At 41.8% G+C, this 12,516-nt stretch overlaps 1 protein-coding gene across 1 annotated transcript in view; it reads right to left on the reverse strand.

Annotated features, from left to right (window-relative positions):
* Positions 1-2,649: 2,649 nt before the first annotated feature.
* The window catches only part of TTL (tubulin tyrosine ligase), a 34,917-nt gene continuing 25,050 nt past the window's right edge, over positions 2,650-12,516 (reverse strand). The window contains exon 7 of the mRNA XM_081854931.1: positions 2,650-9,862. Within this exon, the coding sequence (XP_081711057.1) occupies positions 9,748-9,862 (115 nt within the window). The 3' untranslated portion in view covers positions 2,650-9,747. The remainder of the gene's footprint in view (positions 9,863-12,516) is intronic.

The raw sequence follows: 12,516 nt of genomic DNA on the forward strand, positions 1-12,516 counted from the left end.
GTGTCTCAGTTGCCATAGCCAATTTCTAGAGAGGCTCTAGGGAGTAGCACGGCCCAGCGGCGGATTTAAATTGTCACCATAGATTCAACGCAGCGTGTCACCTCTGCAATTTTACTACTGCCGTATTCATTCCCAATCTCACCAAGTGGCTCCCCCTCCTTCCATCTCTCTTTCTCCTGAGCGCCTGCGCACTTGTGCGTGCAGCTTGTGAGCGCCGCCTAAAGGTTGGGAGAGGGTAGTTCTTTGGAGGGGAGGTTTTGCTGCTCTGATGGCTCTCCTTTTCCATCCATGGGCGGGACATCCGGGCCGCCCCTAGCATTGGCCAGGGCGAGGCAGCTGTTTTAAGGGTACAGTATCAGATGTGTCATTTATCGCTGCTGCAGTTTGTAATCCCAGCGAGAGATGGTGGGGGGATTTTCTGCCTTGGGTGCCAAAAGAATCTGGCCAGTTTTGGATAATCTGTGCACCTTGATTTCCTGTTTTTGCATCAGGCAGCAGAAAATAATAATAAAAGTAGTAGTAGTAGTAGTAGTAGTAGTAATAGTAATAATAATAATAATAATAATAATAATAATAATAATAATAATAATAATAATAATTTGTTTGTACCCTGCCCATCTGGGTGGTTTCCAACAAAGATTAAAAATACATTAAAATGTCACACATTAAAGAATGTTTTGGGTCATTCCCACATGTTGTCTTTACCTTTGTTATTGTTTAGTCGTGTCTGACTCTTTGTGACCCTATGGATCAGAGCACGCCAGGCCCTCCTGTCTTCCACTGCCTCCCGCAGTTTGGTCAAATTCATGCTGGTAGCTTGAAGAACACTGTCCAGCCATCTCGTCCTCGGTCGTCCCCTTCTCCTTGTGCCCTCCATCTTTCCCAGCATCAGGGTCTTTTCCAGGGTGTCTTCTCTTCTCACGAGGTGACCAAAGTACTGGAGCCTCAGCTTCAGGATCTGTCCTTCCAGTGAGCACTCAGGGCTGATTTCCTTCAGAATGGAGAGGTTTGATCTTCTTGCAGTCCATGGGACTCTCAAGAGTCTCCTCCAGCACCATCATTCAAAAGCATCAATTCTTTGGCGATCAGCCTTCTTTATGGTCCACCTCTCACTTCCATACATCACTATCTTTACCTTTACCTTTTCTGCTGCTGGAGGCAATCGATGGTATTCAACTAACTTTCACTCAGACCCACTGAAATGAATGAACCTGACTAAGTTACGTCCATTGATTTCAGTGGGTCTGTCCTGCATAAAAGTTAGTTGGAATGTCACTCATAATGCCTCTGAATGCCAGCTGCTGGGAATTCACATGTGGGCTTCCTATAGGCATCTCGTTAGTGTTTTTTCGAGGTTACAATTTAATTACAGTTACCTTCTGTTAACCACCAAAGTCTAGCAGTGGGGAGAGAGCAGGAGACAGGGCCGGCCCATCCATGAGGCCAGGTGAGACGGCTGCCTTGGGCGGCAGGAGCCACAAGGACAGCAGATCCAGCCTTCAAGGATCGCATCCCCTCTTCTGGTGGCAGCTGCAGCGTGCTCCTTGGAAGGCAGATCTGCCTCCTCTGCAGCTCCCTGCAGGTGTACCAGCACTATGGTGGCTGTCCTGGAGTGTCACAAGTCTCAGAACACCTGTGCTCCAATACGATGGGTTATGGGGAGAGGTGGCAAGATGGTGCATAGGGCCAGTGCACTTGTGCATGGCAGTGGTGGGGGCTGCGGGGGAAATGCCATTGTCACCGAAAGGCAGCACTTTCCGTTTTGCCTCAGGCTGCAAAAGCTCCTGGGCCGCCCTTTGAGGAAGTGTTTTAGGGGGATACTTATAAAAAAATGTGAGAAGTTGCTGGACTACAACTCCCATCATCCCTGGCCATAGGCTATGCTGGCAGGACTGATGGGAGTTGGAGTCCAGCAGCATTTTGAGGGCCACAGTAGTAGTAGTAAATGTAAAGGGTAAAGGGACCCCTTACCATTAGGTCCAGTGATGGCCGACTCCGGGGGTGCGGCGCTCATCTCGCTTTATTGGCTGAGGGAGCCGGCATACAGCTTCCGGGTCATGTGGCCAGCATGACTAAGCCGCTTCTGGCGAACCAGAGCAGCGCACGGAAACGGCGTTTACCTTCCCGCCAGAGTTTACCTACTTGCACTTTGATGTGCTTTCGAACTGCTAGGTTGGCAGGAGCAGGGACTGAGCAACGGGCGCTCACCTCGTCGCGGGGATTCAAACCGCCGACCTTCTGATTGGCAAGTCCTAGGCTCTGTGGTTTAACCCACAGCCCTAGTAATTTATTTATACCATGCTCATCTGGCTGTGTTTCCCCAGCCACTCTGGGCGGCTTCCAACAAAATAGGTTCTTCATCCCTTTCCTAAATGCTTACTGTAATTCTCTGCGGATGCATAATTCTCTCACATATGTAACCAGGGAAATGCTTCAAAGGAGATGCAGGTTTATGGCTAAATACAGGAGAGGAGGGTAAGGATCCTGCCTTGGCCTTTCTGTTACATTAAGAATATGCCCCTTGCTGACCGAGGGACTTCAAAAAATTCTTGAAAGACAAGCTGTTTACCTCCTTGTTTGTATATCCCTGTGCTCCCCCACATTCTAATCCTGCTTTTTCAAGAGAAAGAGACGAACGCACAAGTGAAATTAGGTTTTATATTTTTAATTCGCTTATATTTTTAATTTGCTCGGGAGAGGTTTGAATACGAATGTCAGCAAACCATGCGCTGCTTACAGTCACATATTTCACCAGACACAAAGATCCACACGCTACAATATTTTGAAGATGAAAGATCCGTATGATGTAACTTCAGACACTGTGTATATGACATGGTTTCAGAATCTTTTTTTTTATTTTTAAACAGACAATGCTCAGAGAATGAGACATGCATTGACCATTCATACACATTCAGTACTGAGGACTCTCCAATACAGGGCAAAATGCAAGGCTCCCCGCATGAATGAAACTGGTTTTGGGCTCAGGAACACCATTAATGTGTTTGTAATAACTTGCATGCCAACCACTTAAATTGTAGTAGGAGCACATTTTAGAGTTTTTAGCACAGAAGGGGTAGTTTTATATAGGATATTTTTCCTATGAGCTAAAACACGAATCCACTTGGGAAATAAAATCCTGATGGGAAGAAGGTGGGTATGTCTCCTTTCCCTGTTTCTCTTCAGATCCTGTATATAAAGGACTGCTGTTTGCTAAAAGGGTGCCACCCATTTTGTAAAAGAGGCCCTGCCGTTCCTTCAACAGTTTCACAACAGGCAGAAATTCAATAGGAGCAGCCTAGAGTAGGGTAAAGCTACATCGGTTGAATTTCTGCTTAGCTACTGAAGGCACAGAGTCACTGTCAGGAGTGGAAGTGGCCAAGTCACTGGTTAAAAAGCCGTCTTTCTCAGACAGCTTTTTCAGTTTCCTGCTGTGGCCATTTTATCCCTTTTCGTTTTCCAAAAAGTGCTTTTGAGATTCAGCCAGAGCCTAAAACACCTTGTAAGGAGAGTGATAGAGGGCAAATGTCAGTCATCAGTTGAAACCATCTGGGAAGGAAACCACTCAATAACAGTTTGATTCAATGCATGTTTTATTTCAGTAGCAAGTCCCACTGCATTCAATGGGGCTTGCTCCCCAAGTAAACATGTTTAGGAGGATAGCCTAAATGCTTTTATTTTCTTACCTATTGTTTCTGACAATTGTTTCTAAAAGTGCTTGCATTTAAAAAGAGCTTCTACTTTAACACCACCATCTTTTAAGTCTTAAATTACTGTTTGCCGCAGAAATTGAGCTTTCTAACTCCTCAACAGTAAATTGCACATTCTGCACGGGATGGACCACTTGAGCAAATCCTTTTAAAAACTCAACAGAGTAGGCCTCATCCAGAAATTAAAGCAAAAGAGGGCAATCCTTTATGTGTCTACTCAGAAGTAAGTCCCACTGAGTTGAATAAGGCTTATCCCCAGGTAAGTGGATACAGGATTGCAGACTGAGCTGCAATCCTGTATCCAATGCAAAATTAAGACAAATCGCACCAGGATAAATTACCATATTTTTTGCTCTATAAGACTCACTTTTTCCCTCCTAAAAAGTAAGGGGAAATGTGTGTGCGTCTTATGGAGTTAATGCAGGCTGCGTAGCTATCCCAGAAGCCATAACAGCAAGAGGGATTGCTGCTTTCACTGCGCAGTGATCCCTCTTGCTGTTCTGGCTTCTGAGATTCAGAATAATTTTTTTTTCTTGTTTTCCTCCTCCAAAAACTAGGTGCGTCTTGTGGTCTGGTGTGTCTTATAGAGCGAAAAATATGGTACACTAAATACTGTATTGAATTGAAATATTACGCCACTGACTAACTTTAAAATGAAAAGATGTCAATCTATTCGCATTGGGCTTTTTCACGGAACGGTTGGGCTTTTTATTTATGTATTTAAAACTTATGTATGGGGCACAATGTACCCACTTTTCATTTTTGCGAAAGTGATGCTTCAGATCGTTCATCCATTCACTCAGATCACAATCACGTGCTGTATTTAAGTCTGCCTTGTCACTATCTACTGTACGTTTCAGTCATTTTATGGAACAAATGTACATGATATTTGCACTAAGAACGTGGGTATTTACAACTTAGTACTTGAATTTCCATTCTCTTATTGCTTTGAAGGTTTGGCTGAGCAAAAAACCGTTTCCGAAATCCTACTGGAAAAAAGATCTGCAAGTCATTGGATTTTGACAACACAACAAGGTTTCTAGGATGCATGATTCCACTACAATACAAAGGACACACAAATCAGTTACAGCGTAGAAAAGATATCCCCGAATATCAAAAGAGGCCATACACATAATTGTCTTACATTGGAACACAGCCCTTTTTTAAAAGAGAGATCTTTTTTAAAAAAAAAAAAAGCAAAAAAATTTATGTGCTATATTTGTGTTCCTAAACAAGGCTTTCCCACAGAACATTACAAAGCCAAAAAGGAATTTTCATAGCGACGGGCAGAAATTCTAAGTCCACAATTAGACCCTTTTAAGTGCTGTCCTGTTATTCTGCATTTGTTAAACTTGTAAGTGTCATGCTGTGCATCACATTTTGTTTGCTGCGTTTTGTCATACAAAGTCTGCCTGCAAAGGTAGTTTCAGGAAACTCTCCAAAAGCTGGTAATCTCTTATCCAAATCTCTTATCCAGTTTTTACTTTCTAAAATTAGAGAACTATATCCCATGCTCATGTAAATGCATTTATAACTATAGGTCACCTACTCAAGTCATATCAGCAATGAATTATGAATGCACTGGATGTTCAAAAATTGTTTGAATACCCAAATTTGCATTATACATTCTTCTACTTGCAAAAAAGGGATTAAATAAAAATAATCCAAGGAAATTTTAACTGTTCCATCAACAGTTCACATCTTTTCTCCTCAGCTATCAAATTACGTATAGCAATGATTTTTTATTGTGGGGGAGAATCCAGTTAGTTAATGGAACAACAAACACAGTGTTAGCAATTAGATGGTGGGGACAAATGACAATGAATGGAGGAAAAATACAAAAAGAATGTTTAAATGAAGACATCAACAGTAAAGTCTCAATAGACAGAAAAATAAAGCAGAAGTCATGGGCTTAGAGCCTAAGATAAATTAAGGAAGACTGTGAAATGAAAGTTTCCTGTCTCCTCCCCCCTCTACAACTATCTTGAAATGTTCAGGAGAATCTCTGAAACAACCTGGGCTCCTGGAGGAAAGGGAGAATTGTCTGAATTTGGGTCGACCCCAACCTAAGTTTGGCCAATTCCCTGTCCCCCATCAGCCCCCTTTCCCAATTCCATGAGGCCTTTCAGAAGGCTGCAGGAGAGAGGAGACAACAATGTATACTTTCCTTCCATGTACCTCTTAGTTTATCATGCCACGATCCTAAAACCATTCAATATTTATACACCCCTCACTATTAAAACCTGAGTGGCTGAATGTCTAATCTGAGACCTGAAAAATTTCCAGTGCCTTACAGCAGTGGTTTCTTGAGCAATGTTTTGGGCAATACTAGGTTTGTTGAGGTCCTCCTTCCTCCATGAGGTGATCAGTCATGGTGGACAAACTTCTGCAAAAAGAAGTCTAGATGCCACTCTTCACTATACAAAGATTCTCCCGCAATATTTGCCACAGGAGAGCACTGGATGGGTGTCAAGGTGTGCTCTCTGCTCTTGCAAACTCAGAATGTGTGGGCTTAGCATCCTACATGAACTGACTCTGCAACCCAAAAGGAATCCTCTGCAGCAAACAGAGAGCCCATAGCAGCTTCTGTAAAGGAGAAGCTCCATAGCTCAGTGCTAGAATACATGCCCGAGACTGTGGAAAGGCACTGTCAACCAGAATACACAATACCAGGTGAGACAAATGTTCTCAGGGCTCAGTCTGCCCTCGAGCTCTGAGGAAGACAAGAGTGAAGAGGAAGCACCTTCAGGGAAGTTATCACCCCCCACTTCCAGATCTTCTAGGCCGGAAGATCTTGCTTTGATAGACTAATCAGACTCTGAAGACACAGCCCAACACAATTCACAGTGTCCTCTCCTTCCATAAGCAAAATCAGAAAATAACCCTTCAAGTGGAGGCAATGTGCAGTCAATCGAAGGACCAGACCACCCAGCCTTTGTGAGGCCTTCACATCTTTCCGAGCCAACAGCTCTCCTCTAGCCAATACTTTCTGAAGTGGGGTATGGCATGTTCTGCCTTGGTGGATGTGAACCTGTTTTGACCCTGTTCTGCCAGTAAATGCCTCTTCCATATTAGGGAAGCAGAAGACACTTTCCACCATCTTTGCCTGGGGAGCCATTTTCCATTCAGAGGGGAGGCCATATTACCATAGGAACAATGGCCTCACACTAATAGGGAGCAATGGTCTAAAATGGCATGCAGACCAATCCAAAATCCAGCAAGAGTTGCCAACTGAATAGCAGGCAGCGGGGGACTGCCTCAGTCTGGCCTCTCGTAGTAAGCTGATTTGCAAAGGCAACATGTTTACAATGCAGCAGTAAGCGTCATCAAGATGCTGTTAAACCCCAAGAACAAGGGCTAGTTAGAAGTTGACCCCACCTAAGCCAGAGCAATTGCATTTAGTTCCAAAGGGGATACACTACATTAACCTAAGTATGTAGGAAGCACCTTTTTGCCACTGAAGAACTTACAAATTTGTCACCCGAACATTTTAATGACTTGTCAGGCAACTTAATCTGGTTTGATAAAATGTCGAAGGCATGCTTCTGTAGCCAAGTCTGCAAGGGCAACAAGAGTCATAGATGCAGAGCAGTTAATGTTTGTTTTAAGTGTGCAATCACAGCCGAACCCCAAAGCTCAGCAATCTCAAGCACAAGTCTGAGTACAAGACCTAATAGTTTATAGCTCACCACACTTTGCTCAGACATTTTTGCAAAGCTTTCTTGAATATTGAAGCTGAAGCTTTGATCCTAAGCTCTCAAACGTGAAGCAAGTTCCATTGAAACTAGCAGAATTTATTTCTAAGTAAATATGTATAGGACCAGGTAGTATGTTTGCAATCAGTATCTCATGTCATATTACGCATTCTGAGGATACCACAAGTGTAGCAGATGATACACGAGATCTAATTTAGCCTATTCTCTTGGGTTCCTAAGAGACCATAGCGACTACCTTAAAAACAAAGTTCTAGCATCCTTTTTTCCCTATTGTACTCAGCCTTATTTACATGTAAGTATGTTTATGGTTGAACCCAGAACTTCCAAATGCCAGCTTCTTTATATAATAAACTGAATCTTAAAATAATTTATTTTATGGGATGGTCTTGTGGATGCAATGTTGTTGCTAGTTCTAAACTATACAGAACTGTTTCAGAGAAATAATGGCAGAGAGCAATTATTTCGCGGTTGCGAACGGGCTTGCTCCCTCCATCCCACCTAGTTCACAGTAGGCTTAATTTGCCGTAAGGTCCAAATTGGGCAAAATCTGCTTTATCACAAACCATAGAATGCCTCCTAACCATGGTTTGTTTCAATACTGGTTGAGACTCAAACCAGTGGCTGTGGTGACCACAGTTTGCTCACTGGGCAATCATGGAGAATTATAGCTACTGCAAACCAAAATGGTGGCATGGAATATGAGGGAAAGGAGGAAGCATAAGAACTTCCAAGTCGGTTCACAACCACCAAACTGTGGTTTGGCTGTGACGTCTGAACCAAGCCACAACATCTGTCAAACAGGAAAGGGAACAGTGGCCTGTATTTTGGAACTTCAGAAGCATTAGAATAAGATGAAGAGATATGCAAAAGGATGGGTTTTTTAATGCAACAGAAGAAGATGGCAATGTTCCTTTCCAGTGATCCCCCCTCTTTAAGAAATATGAATAAAACGAACCAAAAGAGTAAAAGTCAAAGGGGGAAAACAGTTAAAAGACAAAGGGTGGTGAAAAGGGTTCTGCAGCCAATGACAAACAGAGCTTTGGAGTCTAAATGATGTGAATGGTTTTTTTGGGGGGGAAGGTCCTAATACTAGGACACACGTGCTATGGTTTCAGTGCCATTTTTGCTATTTTAAAAAAAGCAATACCAGATCCTGAGGAATAACGGATGTAAGCTACATTAAGGATGGCCTGCAAAACCTCTGGCCAACCAAGCTAAATGCTGCCCATTATCAACTATGCACGGCAACCTCTCGGAGGCATACAGCCCAACGCTTTGCATGTTCACGCAGAAATCAGTCTCAATGAGCTTTACAGGTAAGGGAACATAAGACTGCAGTCTTAATAAACCTTTCATTTCAAAGCTGCCTGCCTGAGTCTGCAAACAGAGAGAGGTTGTCAAGGGTCTGCCAAGCCACAGGAACAAGGTTGGCTGCCTTGACTTGTTTAAGTCACGAGTTGTGCCGGCCTGTATTGGAGCAGGGATGACGGAACCTTCAGGTGATGTTGGACGCCAACTCCCATCCGCACCAATCAGAATGGCCAACAGCTAAGGATGATGGGAATTGTAGTCCAGCGCCATCTGGATGGCCAAACAATGGCCACTCCTGCATTATTGGGGTGGGAGTCAAAGGGAGATAGCAGTTCTTCAGGTTAGTTTTCTGCACGTTGTAATGTTCAATAAAAAAAAACAACCCACAGGTTTTTTTAAAACTCAACACACACACATATATATAACAGTTTTTAAAGGAACAGTTTATACCCCACAGCTTTTAAAAAAAGAAAAGCTACAGAACAAAGTAAGAATAAAATAAGTTACTTATTAGGAACAAAGCTAAGGCACTAGAACTGCAGCAGGTGAAGGAAGGAAACAAATCAGAACAAAACAATACCCACATAACAGTACGTCAAGTTGACGAAACCTCCAAGCCATGGAATCCCTGGAAGAATGCTTTGCTAAAATAATTTATTACATTGGAGGGGTGCGAAAAACAAAATGTCCCTGTTTTTGCTCACATTAAAGCAGAACTGTTGCGCTGCTCTCCTGCAGAATTTCCTTCCATTGCAAGAATCCTTTCAAAAGCAAAGGTGTTCCAAAAAAAACACACACACATAGCGTTGATGAGACAGCTTTGGTTCATTTTGGACTTTTCTTGGAAACTTGGCTTCCCTTCTAAATTTCCGAGACATCGTTCTGTATCCTTTCTGCCTGGTGAGCAAGTGAAATGATCGATCCAGGCTTCCTCTTTCCCCCCCAAAATCCGTAGGCTGCAGTTCTCCCATGTGTTTTGGGTGGACGGTTTTTTTAAAAAAATGTGATCATCATCACAACTTAATAAATATTGGTTCCTGGCTCTGCTTCTGTGGAGTGTCACTAAGAGGAAAGACACTAGAGATGGCTACATCCACTATACCTTGGCATAGCTCTGCGTAAAGTTTCCTAAAAAATAAAAAATGAGAAGAGACAAGTTTGAATTAGAAAAGTTGATTGAGCATAGTGTATGCACACATACCTAGGAGTACGCTCCCCTGAACAAAATGGGACATACTCCTGAGTAAGTATGCACAGAATAGCACCATAAAGCAGTGACATTCTTCAGAACATCTGATTTCGTATCATTTCCTCTCTCAGCAAAGGGCTACTGAAGCCCCTTTTATCTAGACCCACCCCCTTTTAAAAAAAACACTCTAAAATTGAAATTTATTATAGTGCAATGTTCTGTCATCAGTGTGGCTAACAAAAGCAGACACAGGGGGTGGGGGATTAGAAAGAATATTGTGTAGTAGAATGGCAGATGAAGATGATGGACTTTTTGGAGCTGGCCAACCTAACTGGAAGAATCCGCGACCAGAAAGAAGAGGAGACACAAGAGGACTGGAAGAATTTTAAAGAATATTTGGCTGAATATTGTAACATAAGATAAAGAGAAATTTCTTGGAAGTAATAATTAGGCTTAGGGGTAGAATAAGAATATGTTTTTAATAAATATTAAGGATTAGAATATTAATAAAGGAGAAGAAGTTAGTAAATGAAAGAAGTTAATATTATTAGAAATATGAATTTGGAGAACTGCTAAACAGGTGATATAATGAAATTCAGTTAGAGGGGATTAAAGGAAGTCAGTTATCAATGTAATGAAATTAGGATTTGGAAGTAAAATTTCTTTTTTATGTGTTTTTCTTTGTTTTTGTGTATTGTAATGTTTTTCTTCTTTCTTTTTTATATCACAAATGTGAAAACCAGTAATTTTTTTTTGGGGGGGGGGGAAAGAAAGAATATAGTGGGTTTGAGGGGCCAGTTTGCATTGTATCGTTGAAATGTCATGTCATGACTAATAATATTTATTTATAACTCATCTCAACCTAAACCAAGGCTCAAAATAAATCCTCAGCGTTACGGCCGGAAGACAAACAGTCTTTCTCCTTTGATATTATGGAGCTGGGAGAAACAGGAATCTGAATCCTAGCTAAGATCCCTCACGAATACAGGCTGCTGCTACCCTAATAAGGATATTAAACACACAGCTGGCCAAGGGTCTAGGAATGCAGGAAGACACCTGTTCTTTTTAACTGCTAGCCCAGTCACTTCTCATTTTTCACGCATGCACTAATAGTATCTGGCGTTGCTAGCAAAGAAACAGTACAAAGAAACAGTGGCGTAAAGCTTTCCATGCACCAGCTGATATCTTCGGCAATTTAATTTCCAAATATTAAGATTTAGGGCTGCTGGGGTTCATTGCCTGTCTGGCCTCCGCCTTCCCTTCCCTATTATAGCAGAGCAGGACAGGCATGAAGGAGGGGCGCTTATGGTTCCTGGAATCCACACGTGTATGTGCAGTGTGGATGGCACTGTTGAGAGAGGCTTGGAAGTGGCTCTCTTTCGGCAGATCCCATCTATCTCACCTGCCTCCCCTGGGCAGCAATGCACCCTTGCGCACGTGTGCAAAATCTAACCAAGTTTCAATGTGCTTGGAGCGATCGCCATTGTGCTATCAACTCTGCCACGACTTGTAAGGTAATAAAAGCATTCTGGGAAATGATAATGAACTGAAAAAAATGTTTAAATTAACTTTTATAAATCCAGAGGGTTTTCCATTTGGAATTGTGGGTGCTGATATTCCAAGGGAGTATAAAGACTTTTTATGTATGCGATGACAGCAGTACGGATGTTACTAGCCCAGAGATGGAAAGAAGAGAAGTCCCTACCAGAGAAGAATGGCAAATTAAAATGTTGGACTATGCCGAAATGGCAAAATTGACTGGAAAGCTCAGGAACCAAGACAACCAAAACTTTAACAAAGAAAGGGGGAAATTTTATATGGAACTTGCCAAACTGACCGGGAGACTCCGAGACCAGAGAGAAGAGACTGTGGAAGAAGACTGGAAGAAATTTAAGGAATATTTGAAAAAATATGTTAATATTTAAATCTTTGAATAGTTTTGGAAGTGGATATAGGATGTAGGGTTAGAAGTAGAAGATAGTGTATTTTAAAATAGTATTATTTGTAAGTGATAAAATGTGAAGTGATTTTAAATGTGATAAAAAAAAAGATGGTTAGAAACTATGATATATGTAAACTGCTAAAGATGAAGTAAAATGAAAATCAGATAGGTGGGACCTGGGGAAGCCCACTTAACAATGTTTAGAAAAATAAGGATATGACAAGAATTTGTTTGTATTGTTTGTTTGTTTTTGTTTGTGTTCTTTATTTGTGTTATAAAATGAAAAAAAAAATTTGGAAAAAAAAGAATGGGGGAAATGTATAATTTATCTTGGAGACCACTGTAATCAGATGAAAACACTAGCAGGATTGCAATAACACTTGTAATGTAGCAAGTACTATGGAGATAATGGAGTTATATAAAACATGGACCATATGCAGCAGGAAAGGTTTGGAGGAGGTGGGAAGTCCAGAGATTCGGAGGAATCTTTTAACTGTTGATGTGCATGGTTGTACTGTTATAAGTTTATATTTGTAAAACTAAATAAAAATTATTTCCCCCCAAAAAAGTAAGTATAAAAACCCAAACTAACAACAACTCTACCCCGAGAATGTAAGACTCTCTCTTCCAAACCTCTCTCTCCAGCACCTA

Source organism: Podarcis erhardii, assembly GCF_964252035.2.
Source record: "Podarcis erhardii genome assembly, chromosome: 3".
Lineage (NCBI taxonomy): Eukaryota > Metazoa > Chordata > Lepidosauria > Squamata > Lacertidae > Podarcis > Podarcis erhardii.